The sequence below is a fragment of the Gorilla gorilla genome, chromosome 9, assembly GCF_029281585.2.
Source record: "Gorilla gorilla gorilla isolate KB3781 chromosome 9, NHGRI_mGorGor1-v2.1_pri, whole genome shotgun sequence".
In the NCBI taxonomy this organism is placed as follows: domain Eukaryota; kingdom Metazoa; phylum Chordata; class Mammalia; order Primates; family Hominidae; genus Gorilla; species Gorilla gorilla.
Genome location: NC_073233.2, coordinates 125418824 through 125437013, shown reverse-complemented (window position 1 = coordinate 125437013; position 18190 = coordinate 125418824). Strand labels below are relative to the sequence as shown.

At 52.2% G+C, this 18190-nt stretch overlaps 1 protein-coding gene across 4 annotated transcripts in view; it reads left to right on the top strand.

The window, feature by feature from the left end:
* DSCAML1 (DS cell adhesion molecule like 1) overlaps positions 1-18190 on the top strand; it is a 368891-nt gene that overhangs the window by 302428 nt on the left and 48273 nt on the right. For all 4 annotated transcript variants that reach the window (XM_063693558.1, XM_063693559.1, XM_004052204.5 and 1 more), the window contains 3 exons: positions 12027-12226; positions 12833-12929; positions 13532-13660. In XM_063693558.1, the coding sequence (XP_063549628.1) occupies positions 12027-12226; positions 12833-12929; positions 13532-13660 (426 nt within the window). The remainder of the gene's footprint in view (positions 1-12026; positions 12227-12832; positions 12930-13531; positions 13661-18190) is intronic.

The following is an 18190-nucleotide window of genomic DNA, read 5'->3' as shown; positions in this document are numbered from 1 at the left end:
ACCCGTTCTGTATGTTGTGTTGTCTGTGGCTGCTTCCAGGTACAACTGCAGAGTGGAGTCCTTGCAACGGAGACCTATGGCCCACAAAGCCTAAAATATTTACTTCAGGCCCTTTACAGCTCTAGGGTATTCACAGCAATGACCCGGAAGTACCTTCCAAGTGATCAAAGGAAGATGGCATCTCCTTCTGTTTCTGAAAGGATTCTGATGTTCGGAGTCATTTTTCTCATGTCTAAAATGGAAATAAAAAATACTACCCACATCTTAGGGCTGTGTTTGGAGAAGTGAGGGTTAATGAGATAATTCATGTACAGCATTAGCCATGGTGCGTGCACATAATAAGCTTTCAATAAATGTTAGCTATTATTATTACTATCATTTTTCCAACATTCTTGGGAAAGTAGAAGACCAGGCCAGGCACAGTGGCTCACACCTGTAATCCCACCATTCTGGGAGGGAGAGGGGGGCGAATTGCTTGAGCCCAGGAGTTCAAGACTAGCCTGGGCAATCTGGTGAAATCCCATCTCTACAAAAAATACAAAAATTAACCGGGCATGGTGGCACACACCTATAGTCCCAGCTACTGAGGAGGCTGAGGCAGGAGGATCACTTGAACCTGGGAGATTGAGGCTGCAGTGAGCCATCATCATGCCACTGCACTCCAGCCTGGGTAACAGAGTAAGACCTTGTCTCAAAAAAATAAATAAATAAAAAGTAGAGGACCAGGCCCGGTGCGGTGGCTCATACCTGTAATCCCAGCACTTTGGGAGGCTGAGGTGGGTGGCTCACGAGGTCAGGAGATGGAGACCACCCTGGCCAACATGGTGAAACCCCATCTCTACTAAATACAAAAAATTAGCTGGGCATGGTGGCGCACCCCTGTAGTCCCAGCTACTAAGGAGGCTGAGGCAGGGAAATCACTTGAACCCGGGAGGGGGAGGTTGCAGTGAGCTGAGATCGTGCCACTGCACTCCAGCCTGGTGACAGAGCGAGACTCTGTCTCAAAAAAAAAAAAAAGAAGAGGACCAGAGGCAAGGGAAAACTGGGTCCCCATCTTCATTTGAGAACACTCCCCGTCCTGCGCTTCTACTCTTTAGCAAGGAGCCAAGAGAAGAGGTGACTGGCCCCATTTTAAAGCTGGACAAAGTAAGGCCTGGCGAGTTTGAGGGCCTCAACTGGACCCCCAGTGCAGCAGAAACAGCTCTGCAGTCCAAGTCCCCAACCATTCTCTGTGACCCTCACCCCTACCCCTTGCACACATACTGTTCAGGCCAGTTCTGCTCCCTGTGTACTGGAGCAGTGGACAGCCAGGGTCCCATGGGCCCCAGCTCCCCTGGCACCTCCCCACTGGCTCTCGGCGCTGAGGCTGATTGCTTCCATGCAATCTGAATTAATCTCATGCTTCAGGTGGAGCTTGGCTAATCAGGAGAGACAAGAAGCCGAAGTGGGCGCAATCAAATTAACAACGCCATGGCCCTGGCTCTTTAAGAAGGGAAAAACAAAACAGGCACCAGAAGGCACCCCCTCCCCACTCCGCCCCCAGCCTTTCCCAGGGGAGGCCTGGAGATGCCGCTGCCGTCGAAGGCTGAGCGAAGCGCGGCTCCCACCCGCCCCGCCGACCACCCGGCGCGCCAACAATGCCCCTTTGTGGCAGCTTATCTCACACCGCCAAACAGCACTGCAGCTCTTGTCAGGAACTTGTTAACAAGGAGCAGCGACACAAGGCTTTGCGGGGAGAAGAGGAGTGGGGTGGGTTGGGGAAAAGGAGGGGCCCCCTCACCTCTCAGGGGTGCATGTAATCCTTTCAGAAACAAAAGGCGATCCGAGCCTTGAACACACGGGCTCCCTGCTCCCTGACAAGGTGGGTTCACAGAGCCCTTGAGAGGCTTCAGGGCACCTGCTGTCCCTTGGAAAAGCCTCTCCCAGAAGGCAAAGAAGAGGACATCCAAGAAGGCATTTTATCGTCCCCAAAGCATCCTTTTTGGCGAAAAGCACTATGAGAGTCCCGGAGAGATTTCAGTTAGACTTTCAGAAGGACTTCCTGACAAAGTCAAGTCCCTTCCTGATGAAGGACGCCCTAAGTTTGCTGCCCTTCTTCTAATCCTGTTGCCTCTGCAGTTGTCCTGCCAGAGGCAGCTGCTGTCATAGGAGGTAGAGGAGGGCTCATCCAGCCCTGGGGTTCTTCTCCAAACCACGTGAGAATTACCTCGGGGTAGGGATGGGGAATGCAGGCAGCCAGGCCCACCATGGAACAATAAGTCAGAGCCTGGGGGGCAGGGTGGGATCTGTGTAATATTTTTTAAAAGCTTCCAAGGTGATTCTCAGGTGTAGCCAGGCCTGAGAATCTCCTCAAGACCCTCCCCCAGACCACCCACCTGGAAGTGCAGACTAGTCTAACCCCTTGGTCCCCTGGTTCCCAGACCAATCTTCTTTCCCCCAAATTCACGTGCATTTTTCTTCAGAGAAGCTCAGCTTGGCACCCCTATTATTGGGTCCCTGATTCTACTTCGATGTCTACTGGCCTTCTCTGACATTCATGGGGTTTTTTGTTTTTTGTTTTTTGTTTTTATTGAGACAGAGTCTCACTCTGTTGTACAGGCTGGAGTGCAGTGGTGCAACCTCAGCTCACTGCAGCCTCCACCTCCTGGGTGCAAGCAATCCTCCCACCTCAGCCTCCCGAGGAGCTGGGATTCCAGGCACACGCCACCATGCCCAGCTAATTTTTGTATTTTTAGTAGAGACAGGCCATGTTGGCCATGGCTGGTCTCAAACTCAAGTCAAACTCAGGTCAGCTCAAGTGATCCACCTGCCTTGGCCTCCCAAAGTGCTGGGATTACAAGCGTGAGCCACCACACCTGGCCAACATTCACATTCTTACGTCATGGATGAGACCACAAATGACCTGGGCCATGGCCTGACTCTGCCACTTACTAGCCATGTGACCGGGGCAATTTATTTATCTCAGCCTCAGTTTCCCCATCTGTAAAGTGAAAATAAAAATAGGGTTGTGTGAGGATTCCATGAGTTAATGCAGGTAACAGAACTCAGAACAGTACCTGGCACATAGTAAGCTCTCAGTATAACAGACTGTGATGATTATTATCGTAGTCACGCCCATGAATGGGGTGAAGATGTACCCAGGCTTCCTTTTGGAGTTCAACATTCCATGCCTCTGTTGCATTTTAGCAGCCTCTCCCAGCAGCCCGTGGCATTCTCATCCTGTTCCTTCAACATCCTCCTTCCCACACACACTGCTCGCTCCTCTCCTTTGGGTATTCACAACTGAATCTTCACTCCCTGGTGACTTGGGGACTTGTCAGAAACACCAGCTGAGCTCCAATCACCAGAGGAAAAGAGGCCAGGAGACAAAGACAGGGAAGGCCAGACTCACCATTCTCCCCAGCTCCTGCCTCCAGCCCCAGCCTGCCCTGGACTAGCCTCCTGGCCCTGCTAGCCCGGCCCTCCTCCAGTGTTCAGCTTCTTTCAAAATCCCCCGCTCACCTTCACTCTCCCCAGAATCTCTCCATGTGAGGAAGAAAAACCTACACAGGAGAAGGCTAGGATAAACCGAAAGAAAGGAGCTGGCCAGTTGTCAGAGGACTTGGGGCTCAGTCTCCTTCCTGCCACTCACCAGCTGTGTGACCTTACATAAATCACTGAACCTCTCTGGGCTTCCATTTCCTCACTGGTTCTGTAGGGGATAATAGAGCCAGGCCACCTCCTTAGTAAGAATGAAGCTGGAGGCAAAGGATGCAGCACTGCTTTGTAAACTACAAGGAGCGGACCTGCCCCAGCTTATTAAGTTGGACCCCAGTGGAAGGGGGGATCTGGGGGTGCTAAGTAGGGGCCAAATAGGAGCAGAGTTTGCAATCCCCGTGGCAGGGTCTGGGGACCCCTAGAACTCTACCTCCACGCCTGGGGGTTGGTCAGAAAGTGTGTGGATGCTGGGAGTGAGTGAGGCAGCAGAGCTGTCTTGTGGTGTTTTAAAAATCTATCAGCCTCTCACATCAAATTAAAATGTAAATAGCAGCTGGTCCAAGCAGGACCTCAGGGGTGACAGGAGCCGGCCTGTGAGTAATTTCACAGACGGGAACCGGTTACATCAGATTCTGACAACTGTCTTGTTTCTGAAATTGATTTCCTCCCACCTCGGCTTGCTGCCCTGAAAGGGCCCTGGAGCAAGGGGAGGGGGTGATTCCTCTACGGCTCTGGTGCCTTTCTCCTCTCTGTGGTGCTTCCTCTTCGAGGGGTGCCTGCCCATCTCAACGAGCAGAAGGAAATCTGGAGTTTCCGCATGGTTATAAGGCAGCTTCCTGAGCCCCAGTGGCCCAGCAAGGCTCCCTGCTCCCCTGAGTGAGCCTAAGTGTGGACTGGGGCAGGCTGCCCTGGGGCACTGGAGGAGGACGGCAAAGATACCCAGTAAAGCTCTCCTTTCCACAAACACGAGCCAAGCCCTGGAATAGAGATGCTTCTGCCCTGGAGAGTCTCACATTCAGACACAAGGAGGCAAGGACGCTGCCGGAGGACACATGCCATGCAGGGGATGCCCCGCAGGAGAGGCCTGCATGCAATGTGGGGTGTCAGGGAAGAGCCCTGGAAGTCATCAGGAAGTCTCCTTGGCCTCCACCAGAGTATGCCCCAATTTGGTCATCACAGTGCCAGGCACTGTAGCAGGTGCTGGGGACTGTAACTGAGGCTTGAATGAAATGGGCTGTCTTCACACCAGGGTCTTCACTCCCCCAGGGTCTCAGAGAGAAGATCCTACCCCACCTAAAGCTGCTGTATAGGAAGGAGCTGTGTACTGAGAAGGAGCTCACCCACACCACTGTGCCTAGCCCTAGCCCTTCCCTTCTCTCAAGTCCCCAGAAAGTCTCCCCTGCACCCGTTTGTAAAGAGAAATCAGATTTCCCTGGCTGTTAATTGAATTAGATTGCAGGAAAGCAGAGAAGTTGTATTTCATTAAAGCCTCCTGTGCCCTACAGAGCAGTGAGGTGCTTTTGTGGCTGTCATCAGCATTTGTCACGCAGGACCCAGCCCTGTGCATACACCCCACCCCGGCTCTCCCGCCTGCACCCCTAAAGCAGCAGTCCCCACTGCCTGCCCCAGGAGTACCTGCTGCAGCTGCCCCGCCGCAGAGGCCACAGCTTTTTGGTGACAGCCAAATTCCATTTCCAAAAGCCAGGGACTGTATGCAAGGGTGGCAGACAAACAGATGGCTAGAGGTGGCCAGCCCCCTTAGAGGTGGAAGAAACACTTTCTGGAAGCCTCAGTTTCCTCATTTGAAAAGTGGAGATGATAAGACCTGCTTTCGTGGTTGCTGTTGGGAGGAACCACTGAATGATAGGCCAAAAGGCAGAGGCATCCAGCTCAGGGCCTGCTTTATCAGGGGAACCTGGGCATGCGGGAGGCCATGGAGCTTCGTCAAGAAATACACTGAGACACAGGCTTTGGAACCGGGGCATAATAACAGTGCCTACCTCAGATGAGTTCATTCATGCAAAGTACTTAGAATCCTGCCAGGACATGGTAAGCACCCAATAAAAGGGAACTATACGAGTGTGTGTGTGGAGAGAGCCTGTGCTTATGGACTACAGAAGTGTGGGGAGATATGTGTTAAACAAGCACATCAGGGTATTGACGTGCAATTGATCATTGCATCGGGTTATGTGTGTGTAATGCCGTCCATGGGTTTATGGTAAGGGTGTCAGAGCATAGGCTGTGAGGGTGACTGTGTTTGTGACTGTCTGTTGAGGTGTGTTTCTGACACTGCCCCTCTGTGTGTGATGTGTGTGTGTGTGTCTGTGTCTGTGCATGTCAGGATTTGTACTCCTGGTGAGTGCATATGACCATCTCCCCAGGGAATTCGTGGTGGCCGCCTTCACCCAAAAAGCCCTGTCAGGTACAGCTGGTCTCCATATAGAGAGAGTTCAATCTTGTTTATTACTGCAACTCAGTGAAGCAGAGAGACCTTGTAGTCCAGAGCAAGAAGTAAGGGGGAGGTGGAAGAAGGTGAAGGATCAATGGGGCAGGCACCTATGCCCTGAACTTCCCCCTATTAAGGGGCTGCCTTGTTAAGCCCAGCAGTACAGCAGCCAGGAGGGCCAAAGCTCCTATTTGTGGGCACAGGAGGACACCGTGGTCCTTGGAGGCTGGGTGCAGGGCCTGATGGAGGGGCACAGTGGCAGAGTTCTCTATTCTGGTTAGTTGGCAGAAGAAGAGGGGAAGAGGATTCCCTGCCTCTTACTGAGGACAAGGGGCTGAAAGCGCCCATCTGCAAGGACACGAGTACTCTGATTCATAGAACCACTTCATCAGACAGTGAGCCACATTCCCAGACCATCTTTCCCTCTCCTGAGACCCGGGCACCCCCAAGGGCCCAAAGACAAGGGGCCCAGATCCAGGCCTTAATTGACTCCTTTCTGTGAGGCCACAGGTTGTCTACTTCCAATGCAGGGAGCTTGCCACTTCCCACTGTGGCCCTTTCCCCAAACAGCAGAAAATACTAGAACATTCCTTCTTAGGCCAAGTAGGAGGTCTTCCCTTCCCCCCTTGCAGTGTCTCTCCCTTGCTCCCTGGGTTACTAATTCCCAGTTCTCAGCATGCTTTGAAGTCGGCCCATCTTACTGGTCACACTCCAGACTGTCAATGTCCTTCGTCAAATAGGGTCCCCAGAACAAGACCTGATATTTCTTGGTTAATGTTAGGAACAGATAACCTGAGCTTGTAATTATGAGTCCTAGAGAGCTGAGAAATCGCATTCCCAGTGATACCAGGCCGCCCACCTTTCACAGCATCGCTGTGTGTTCAGTACTGCCCTCTGCAACCCATCCTCTTTTAAGATGCTCTTCTGCTTACCAGCAACGTGACCTTGGGCAAATTGCTTCCTTGCATCACCTCAGTTTCTCCATTTGCCAAAGGAAGGGTCTGTGTCACTGATCTATACCAGTTCCATTCAGTAGAACCATAACGTGAGCCAAACAATATGTAATTTGAAATCCCCTCTCTGTCACATGTTCAAAAAAATAAACAGGTGAGATTAATTATAATAGTATATTCTATTTAACTCCATACATCTAAAATATTAACAGATAGTCAATATAAAACTTAATGCCAGGTGCAGTGGCTCACGCCTGTAATCCCAGCACTTTGGGAGGCTGAGACGGGTGGATCACCTGAGATCAGGAGTTCAAGACAAGCCTGACCAATATGGTGAAACCCCGTCTCTACTAAAAATGCAAAAATTAGCCAGGCATAGTGGTACACGCTTGTAATCCCAGCTGCTTGGGAGACTGAGGCAGGAGAATCACTTGAACCCAGGAGGCGGAGGTTGCAGTGAGCCAAAATTGTACCATTGCACTCTAGCCTGGGCAACAAGAGCAAGACTCTGTCTCAAAAAAAAAAAAAAAAAAAAAAAAGGTATTTTACATTCTTTTTTTTTTCTTCCTACATTTTTGAAATCCACTATGTATTTTATACTTATCACACATCCCAATTTGGGCTGGCTGTATTTCAAGTGCCCATTAGCCCCGTGTGGCCAGCAGCTGCTACAAATTCAGTAGAACAGGTCTTCATCTGGGCTCTGCAGTGCTAGGATGCTAGGATTCTGTGGAATCACCTGGCAAGTAACACCTGAAGCCAGTAACTTGTACACGTGTATTTTCTGAACTTGTAGGAGTAACAGACATGGGTCTTATACAGTCTTGCACTTCCCAGATTAACTTTTAGGGGCAAGGCCTGGACGGAAGCTGGCAGTATTCCCATGGAAGGATATACATCCATCTTACTGCACCAGGGCCCTGCTTTCCTTCTTGCCTGAGACATGCGCCTTTCACATCCACCATTTTCACATCCGCCATTTTCACATCCACTACTTTCATATCTGCCATTTTCACATCCGCCACTTTCCCATCTGCCACTTTCACATCTGCCATTTTCACATCCGCCATTTTCACATCTGCCATTATCACATCCACCATTTTCACATCTGCCATTTTGGGCATTCAGCAGACCCAGTTTAGCTAATTGGCTGATTGCATTCACTTGCGCTGGCGAGGATGGAAAAGGAAATGACTTCTGACCTAGTTTTTTCTTTGGGCCTTTTCCATGGAGTCTGGTAATGCATGTCAAGCCACACACCCTTTTCCATGCCACTTGTACATGTGAGGTAGTCCTTATTACCTGGCACCCAGTTGTTTTGAATTCAGGGGCTAATTATACCAGCCCAGTGGGGTTCTGGTTATCAAGCTAGGACCGGCCAGTGCTGGCTGACACCAGTAGATGTAGCCTATGACACAAGGAACCATTGGCCAGGCCAAGAAGAGCCACTTTTGACACTTCAATGGAGGTTGACTCTGGCCAGGTCCTCTTTTGCCTAGGACCACATTCTCTGACATTTGCTTTCAGTACAACAGTCTATCTTCAGGCCACAGACCTAGGCTTTTTTCCTCTACCCAAAAAGACCCTTGTCCTGACACACAAAATGAAAGGCAATAGTCTATGTTGCACGTCACACGTTTCTATAAAAAAGAGCTCCTGTCTTGATGGAACCCCTTGGGGATAGGACTAGAATCCAGGTTTCTTAAGCAAGTGCTGTGTGGCAGGCAGTTTACATATGTGGGTTCACTTTGTCCTCACAATGCTCCGTGGGGCCCACAGAAGTTAGCTTTAAGGGGTGGAAGGCCACATAGCTCGCAGCCACAGAAGCAGATCCCAGGCTGGCCTGGCCCCCAAGCCCCTCAAGCTTCTCTCCTCTTCCTCATGAACGGGCTCCCCTGAACTAGCCCTGAGCTAGGGGACTGTAAGAGTTGTGGTGTGTGGTGCTCATTGCCATCCTAAGCTGGTGGAAGGGTGAAGGGACCCTGTCTCAGGCTCCAGGTATGGTTGTTACCACACACAGAAGGGCTGAGGGGCCAAGGATCCCTGGGGACCCTGCTGTCCCTGGCTGCCCACAGGGCTGAACAAAGCTGACTAGAAGGGCAGGTTCCCTGAAGTGGGAATGGCATGTATGGATACACAGGTTGTGCACTGCTCAAAAGTACATAGCCTCAGGGGTGAATGCGGTCTGAAACATGGTCCCTGCTTCATTGGCCAAGCTGTGGCTCCCGGCACCAGGCAGCACCCAGCCAGAGGCATGGTGGGGGTGCCTTTGTAATTCACACACAGGTCCTGGAAGGGTTAGTGCAGGCCTGCCTGGAGAACAGAACAGAGGTGTGCTGCAGAACTGTGAAGTCCTCTTACCAAAGAAAGACTCTCCCTCCCAGCCCCACTTACACACACACACACACACACACACACACACACACACACACACACAGTTCCCCTGCTTTTCTGTGGCTTCAGCAGCAACCTCTCAGGAACAGGATTCCTCCCCAGGAAGGAGGCCTCAGGGCCCGACCCATGGGGGTCCCAGTCCCCAGTCCGCTTACGAGCCTCCCTGACACCCGAGCTCAATTCTCCAGTAAAAAATGGAGGCATCTGCAATGCAAGTCCTGACTTGTTGGTGTAAAATCTTACTCTATATTCCACCCAGGTTTATACGAGTGAATTATGCAAATCTTTGATGGAAAAATATTCCTCCGCACATCCTTGAGAGTGTAAAACCTTAGTCAATAATTCATACTCGGATGTCTCTGACTGCAGGCTTTTTCTTCATTATAACTTGCACCTCGTTATTTGTCTTTTGCATTTTATTGTGTATCCTAGTGTAATGCCGTGCATTATAAAATTTATCTGCTTCATTATTTGATGAGCTGGGGCTGGGGAATGTGCTGAGAGGCTGGTGCGGGGGCCTGGAGGCCAGGGCTGTCGTCAGCATCAAGTCCTTCATGACAAGGCAGCAGAGGAGGTGGCTTGCTATGTGATGTGACTTCGGGGAGCCTGAAGCCTCCCTTCATCCACCCTACTCCTGTCCCAGACGCCTCCTCACCCACGGACTGGTGTCAGATGGCACCGTGGCAGCTCTGTGGCTCCCCTCATTTCTTCAAAGGCTTATTTGTCCATAAAAGTCAGATGTCCCTGGAGAGTTTGCTGGCAACAACTTTGTCTGAGCAGGCCTTTAAAACTAGGAGAGAGAAAAACCCTGAGAATACCCGGAAGGAAGGAGGAGAAAGGGCCAGCTGTCGAAATGGAGCAGAGACACAGTGCGGAGGCAGGGGCGGGGGGCGGGCAGGGAACTGGGTTTTGAGGACAAAGACAAAGCCCCTTTTTGCACGATTGCCCAAAGCAGGCCAGTGACCAGGATAGGGTGAGCTGGTCTCTGCTGTGACAAGAGGTATTCCCCTGAATGGGGGTGGGGGTGGGGGGTTTCCGATTCTTGCAGCCAATGACAGCCCCTCCCCATTCATATACTCCAGGATGGCTCCTGGGCATCCCTCCTGAGACAGGAGCCACTGGAAGGCAAATTTTCCCAGAGAAGAAAAGGACAAGGGTAGTCTCCAGCAGCACCAAATCACTGACCTTCCTGGGATCTGCCCCGCCTATGTCTGCCTTGGAGCCTTGGCTCAAGCAGATTCTCCTGCCTGGGCGCCCTTCCCTCTGCTCTCCCCATTTAAGTCTTGCTGGGTCAGGGGCCGTGCATTTCTCCCAGCATAGGACTCACCACTCTTCACTGAAATTGCTAGTCTTGTCTGTTCTCACCACTAGAGTGAAACTCCATAAGATCATAGGAGTTTCAAACATGAGATCACGCCATGTTTGTCCTATTCACTGTCAGCTCCAGAACCCGGGACAAGACCTGGCACGTAGTAGGTCTCAATGAATCCTTGCTGAATGGATGGACTGTGCTTTCCCTGATGCCCCTCAGTCAAAGTTAATGTCTCCTAACCCTTTGATGAAACACTCATCAGATTTTCCTCCAGTTCATGTTGCCGGTGCAGGTATCTGTCTTCCCCTCCCTCCAGAGGCAAGGACCCTGTCTCATTGTCATGTGTACCCCCCAGCCTGGCACAAGGTCTCATGATGGCATAAGTGCCCCATGTGTGTTCACTGAGTTGGGCGGAGGAGAAAGGGGACAGGGTTTCACTGCAGCTGAGACCATTTTTCCCCTGCCCCTTCCCTCCTGCTGCTGCCGCAGGTGCTCAGGCCCAGAGGAGGGGCCGGTGATTGACAGGCTTCTTGTCTGAGCAGTAGGGACGGGGGCTTCTGATGACCAGCCTGGGCCCTGGTTGTTTGGTGGTGATTTTCTCAGTCCCGTTAGCACTGCTTGTGGATCTTACTTGTGGTAGTGGTGTCCAGGGTTTTCCTTTGTATCTTGTTTGAAGGAACAGGAGGGAGATAAACAAGCCTTAGCTATAGGGAAAAAGCAGAGCCTTGGTGCTTTCAAGAAGGGTTCTTAACCTGGGGTCCAGAGGCCGCTAGAAGCTGTATAGATCTGATTCAGGGGGATCCATGAATGTGGGTGGAGGGAAAATCACATTTTTTCACTAACTTCTAACTGAAATTTAGTATTCCTTCCATTTTGAACATAAGCGACAGAATGCAGCAATAGCAGCCCTGTGACTGTCACCAGCAGAAATCCTCGGATATGCTCCCATCACATCACAGTGATTGCAAATATCTCAAAATATCACTTATACGCAGCACTATTACAGGATCATGGTAATATAAGACAGCAATTATACGAGCTACCACTGGATCTTATTTTGTAAAGAGTAGTAAAGAACACATACTGATAGGTGATATACGATATCGAAGGTTTGCTTGTTCGTGTTTTTAATATTTGCATAACCATATTTCAATACAAGTGGTTTCCTTTATAGTTCTATGTATGGCATACCTGTAAAAGCATTCTGAGCGCAGGCCACTCCCTCCCCAGAGGAGGAATGTGGGACCCCCGGTGAAGAGGGAGGCTGCCCCAGTCATGGATGGATGTGGGAGAAGGGACAGGCCAGTGGAGTTCCCTGTACTCCTTTATTGGAGCCTCTCCTGGGGGAGGAGGGCTGGGGCGGGGGCTTCTGCGCAGGGCACGCGTGCCTCCTCCAGGCTGGTCTCCCGACCCTCACTGGGCCTTCTCCACCTCCGCCCTCCAGTACCGGCCATGATCACTTCCCACCCCAACACCACCATCGCCATCAAGGGCCATGCGAAGGAGCTAAACTGCATGGCACGGGGTGAGCGGCCCATCATCATCCGCTGGGAGAAGGGGGACACGGTCATCGACCCTGACCGTGTCATGCGGTATGCCATCGCCACCAAGGACAACGGCGATGAGGTCGTCTCCACACTGAAGGTGAGCACCCCCACCTCAGTGCTGGGGGACCCCAACTCTCAGAGAGTGGGGAGCCCGCAGCTATCACATCTGCATCCAGGAGGCAAATGGGGAGCCTGGGAGCCCCTCCCCACACCCCAAAAATGTACCTCCCCTTTCCCACCTATTTCCCCTCTCCATCCAGGAATCTCTGTCTCAGAATTTCACTGTATCTCCTTTCTGACAACCCCACAGCAATCAAATGTGGTTTCCTCAGTCCCAACTTCTTTTCTGGAACCCCCAGGGCTCCATTCTCCCTTTTGGGACCCCTCAGCCCTTCCCACTCTCCTGGACCCCCCCCCTCAGCCCCTCCTACTCCCCTGGGACCCCCTCAGCCCCTCCCACTCCCCTAGGACTCCTCAGCCCCTCTCTCCCTCTGGTGTCCCCCAGCCCCTCCCTGTATGAAGCCCTCCATACTTCCATCTTTGGAAGTCCCTGGGAAGAGAAGCCCTTGACAAAGCCCCTGTGGGTCCCCCTCCCAGAACAAGAGGGCCTTGCTGAGAGCCCTGGAGTGACCCCTTCAGCTGACCAGCTCTAAAAGACTCTCCCTGTTTCCTCCCTCTCCTGCCCCTGATGGTGGTCTCCCAGCTCAAGCCCGCTGACCGTGGGGACTCTGTGTTCTTCAGCTGCCATGCCATCAACTCGTATGGGGAGGACCGGGGCTTGATCCAACTCACTGTGCAAGGTACCTTCACCGGCCCCACCCTTCCCATCCCACCTCCCCAGGGCCCAGGGGCCCACCGCTAACTCCACCTCAAAGAGCAGGGGCCACAGCCTACGCCATGGTGGAGGATGACAGGAAACTGCCTTCTGGGGAAAAGCCTCCCTCCACCTGCCCTCCTGCCCAGAGTAGGGAAATAAGACCTTTCCAGGAACTTAAACAGCAAAAGTTTGCCATGGCTACAGCCGCTATAGATTCCACTGCCCCTTCTGGGGAGGGGTGGAGGAGTCAGGTTCCTGGGTCCAGGCCCCTGCAGCACGTGTGGGAAGGGAAAGTCAAGCTGGGGAAGTTGGAAGGGGAAAAATGCCATCAGCTAACAGGAATCCCTGCAGAAGAGTTAGCCCTCTCCCAGGCCAAGAACAAGATGGCAGCAAGACAGTAGAGCAAGCCAGGCCTCCTCAGCCTCCAAGCCCGGCTGCTGGCCTCCTCCAGCCCCCACCCTGATCAAACCCTAGGGTGCCAGAGTCCTTGGCTACACCCAGGTGATGCCAATCCTCAGGGCCAAGCAGGAGGCCAAGCTCCCTGCTGCCCTCCTCACTTCCCTCCCCTCCCCTGCTGCACCGTAGAGCCCCCCGACCCCCCAGAGCTGGAGATCCGGGAGGTGAAGGCCCGGAGCATGAACCTGCGCTGGACCCAGCGATTCGACGGGAACAGCATCATCACGGGCTTCGACATTGAATACAAGAACAAATCAGGTAGGCGCTGGGCCAGGAGGGTGACAGCGTGGCCTGCCATGGCCCCTTGTGCCACGTGTCCTGCCTGTGCCCTCTGGGAGGAGAGCCCCTGAGCCTTAGGGCTGCCCATCCAAGCTAGACACACAAGCACCCACCAGTGCACAAGCAGCTGTGGCTCCTGAAGGGAGGGACACTGGCCGGGCTAGGAGTCTGGGTGGAAGATGGAGACCCCCAGTTGATGGGTAGTGATGTCAGCTCCTTTCCAGGACTGTCCCTGGGCCAGGGTCCCCAAGGGTGGTCTGATTTGAAGCCATGTAAGGGCACTGAACCCAGGGCTGTGGGCTGTCTCTGGCATCAGAAGCATCACGGGTTTGGCCAGGTCATATGGGTGCTCCTGGTCTGGGATGAGGAGGATGATTGGAGATCAAAGAGCTGGTCCTAAGAATGGTCCCCATGAGTGGGGGATAGGAGGCCCTGGAAAAGCTTGGACCTATATTTCCTCTAAGAGCCCTTCCCAGCTAGGTGCAGTGACTCATACCTGTAATCCCAACACTTTGGCAGGCTGACGCGAGTGGATCACCTGAGGTCAGGAGTTCGAGACCAGTCTGGTCAACATGGTGAACCCCATCTCTACTAAAAATACAAAAATTAGCCAGGCGTGGTGGCGCACCCCTGTAATCCCAGCTACTCAGAAGGCTGAGGCAGGAGAATTGTTTGAACCCATGAGGCGGAGGTTGCAGTGAACCAAGATCATGCCATTGCACTCCAGCCTGGGCAACAGAGTGAGACTCTGTCTCAAAAAAAAAAAAAAAAAGCCCTTCCCAGAGCCCTCCACTCAGATGCCAGCTGGCTGCTGTGCAGCCGCCCCGCCACTGTGGGGCGCCATGGGCACCCCACATCTGGGGAGACTGTGGTAGGTCCCATGGTCAGGTGGCAGGAATGGCAAGGAGGGGCCTCAGGGGGGAACAGAGTGCACCTGGGTGGCTTCACAGCAGGGTGAGAAGAAAACAGCTGTCTCACTCTGGATCCTTTGTACCTTTTGAATTCGATACCATAAGCCTGTATTCACTCCTCAAAATAATTACAAATTAAATTAACTATAAATAAAGCATAGAAAACAGTAGAATCTAGATTACTCAACCTTCCTCAGTCTCCTTCCCTCACCAGCTCAACTCCTCTTGTGGGTCCTTACTTAGATGGAAGGTTTCTTTTTCTCCTGAAGCTTCCAGAACCTTCTTCTCCCACTTAGCACGGCAGTGGCCATTGGCCGGCCGGCTGTCCTCTCCTCTTGATTGGCCAAGTCCTGTTCCCTTTGCATTTCCCGCACCTGGTACAGGGCCCAGCCACATGGGAGATGCTCAGCAAGTGTTGGCGAGTGAGTTGAAGTGGGACATGTGAAAGCAAATCTCTGAGCTGCATTCACCCCTTGAGAAGCCACTCTGTCCAGGGACCTGGGTCAGTCATCTTTGATACACATGTCTACAGAGACAAACGCTATTCTCAGACGCTTCCAGTTTAGTTGCGGTCAGCCACCCAGGAGTTCACCCTGAGTGCAGGAGGGCTACAGATCCAAGGAGGGGCGTCAGCCAACAGGGGTTGTCCAGGAAGGCATCTGTCTGGTCCCCTGTAGATGCTGCGCTGAGATGGATCTTGGGTACTGAAAGGCAACAGGCCAAGATCTTGAGAAAGCGAAGGACAGAGACCAAGTGAGGGCGCAATGCACACCAGGAAGTGGCCTATGATCTAGCACAGGGCTCATAGATGCAATTCATGGGCAATAAATCTACAAAGGTGCTTTGGGGCCAGGTTGGGAGGGAGGCGTGCGGGCTGAGCTTTCACTTTGCTGGGGAAGGTCACTGAGAACCGCTAACAATGTCTGAGCTTCCGGGGGAGACTTGAGCAAACATGGTGCCTTAGAAGAAAGAATGTGAGTGGAAGAAATTGGTATCCAGGAGAAAAGAAAAGAGGCCATTGCAGCCCTGCAGCTGGGGAAATGTGATGAGGCAAAGGGGACAAAAGGGCTGACTGTGTCCATGTCACATCTCAGGGCTCCCTGAGGTTGGGCACAGGCCACCCAGGAGTAAACAGGAAGGGCTGGGTCCAGAGGGTGACATCCCACATGGCACTGCACACACCGCCTCCCTGCCGGCGCACATCTGGGATGGGAGGTGGATGCTTGGGCTGTCGCTCGCGCCCCTCCCCCCGTTCCTCCTCCCCCATGCTGCCCTGATGCCCACAGCCCCTCCACTGACCAGTCTCTAATGCATGGGAGCCTCTCCTGGGGCACCCCTCAGCAGGGGCAATGTGGAGAACATCACACATCTGGAGAGCAAGGCAGAAGGCAAGGTGGAAAGGAAAGATGCTATTCTTACAGCACATCCATGTCTTGCCCTTCTGGCTCCCTGCAGAATGAGGAACTGCGGTAGACCACCCCAGCTAGGAACGCCAGAATGGGTGGGGAGGGTGGAGGGAGAGAAAATGAAAGCTCAGCTTCAGTCTCTGCCTACCACAAGGGCTTTGCGCTCTTAAAGAACTAAGTCACAGGACCCAGAGCACTGAGAAGGCAGCCAGTCCCTTCCACATCTTTGGGTGGGCTGGCTCCAGCACAGCCCACCCAGGCAGGCATCTGTCACATCCTGGCATTTAGGAACAGGAGTGCCATGAGAACTGCAGTGTGCTATCACTGGAGGCCAGCAGAGACCCTTGGCATGGCACGGCTTCCCCATCTGTGAAGTAGGGGTGGTGATGCCTACCTCATGGGATTGTTTAGAGGATTAGAGAGAAAGCATCTATGATAGCACGGGGCTAGAGCAAACTTTTAATAAATATAACTTCTTCTGTCTCTTCTAACTCAAATACCTCGTGCAGCAATTTATAGTCCTGTGGGACTTGCAGGCTGAAATATATGTGTCTGTCAGTCAGCCACATGTACTGAGTGCCAATTTTTTTTTGCAGAATCATGCACCAGCCATGTGGTAGAGGAAGAAAAAGAAATAGGAGACAGAATGTTGCCCTTGGAGCTTACAATGCAGTTGGAGTGAGAATATACACATACACATACATACACACACACACACACATACACACACACACACACTTTCAGAACCATTACAAAGCACTATCCAATCAAGTATAATATGCCACAAACTGTATTAGGTGAGAACTGAAAAAGGTATCCAAGGGAACAGAGGATGACTCAAAGAAACGAGAGGGTGTGCACACGTGTGTGTGTGTGTGTGTGTGTGTGTGTGTGTCTCTAAGGACAGCTTCCTGCACCTGTGGACTAGTGGAACAAGAACCACTGGCAAAGCTGAAGACTTGGGCTGACCAAGTGTCAGAGCTGCATGATCTTTAGTGAGTACTTAACATCTTTGGGCATCTCCTTATGTATAAAATGGAGACAGTAACATTTCATTCTCAGGGTAGCCATGAGGATTTGGGGAGTGTGATGACATACATGGAGGTGCCTAGCACCCAGCCTGGCACCTGATAACCTCCCACAGATTCCTGTCCTGTGTCTCTGCTTCCCCTCTCCACTTCCCGCTGCCCCAGGCCACACCCATCCTGGGTCCTGACCATCGGCTCCCGACCTTCTTTGCCCCAACTGTGCCTTTGCCAGGATTTCTACCATGTTGCTCATCATGCTAATTTTCCAAGAGAAATTACCAAGTCTGCCCTTTCTAAGCCATCCTACTCATGCTGACTTCTCCTGGCCCCAGGCAGCAGAGTAATAATACATGAATGCCGAATGATAAATAGCACCATCCACACAAATCTATCAGATGGCGCTCTGCAGATTTAAAAATGCAGACACCACATTTCGCCCCTGTTCACCAAGCACAGAGCAAGGATGGGTTCTTTGAGGATGGCCCTCCCCTACACCAGCCTCATAGCGCAAGCTGGTATAGGGGCTGTGCCGGCCACCATGGGGTGAGCTGGCCTGGCATGGCATGGTGTTCTGTGGGAGCTGGAGTGTGGCTGTCAGAGGGACTGGTGTTGAGATGTCGTGAGCTGTCGTTGTGACGCAGGAGGCCTCTTCTCCGTGCTGTGAAGAGATTGTCATGGGGGTCTCAAAGGTGTGATCCAAGGAGAAAATTAGAGATGCAGAATGGATGTGCTTCCTGAGCCCAGGCAGCTAAACGCTCCAGATGTGGCTTTTCTCCAAGCTGCGTCCCCTCTACAGTGAATGTATCTCCTGAAAAACCAAAGATTCCCAGTCCCCTCTCAGCAAGCAGCCCACAGAGCAGAAGGCACTGACATCTCCCCAGCCGCTTCCTTATTTTTAAGAAGAATATTTTGCATCATAAACCCTTTGATGAAGAAAGGGAAAGAGAGCCCTTAATGAAATATGTTAATCTGGGTAAGCCAGGCTCATATGAAAGGGAATATTAAAAGAGACAATATTCACCAAAGCCAGCTCAGTACTCTGAGAACTGAAAAGGAAACGGAAGAAAATAGGGCCCCTGGTCTCAGCCATTCAGGGTCAGGGAGATGACAGTGATCAAGTTTGGCAGATCAGCCAGAGACCTCCAGATCTGACTCTGATGCATT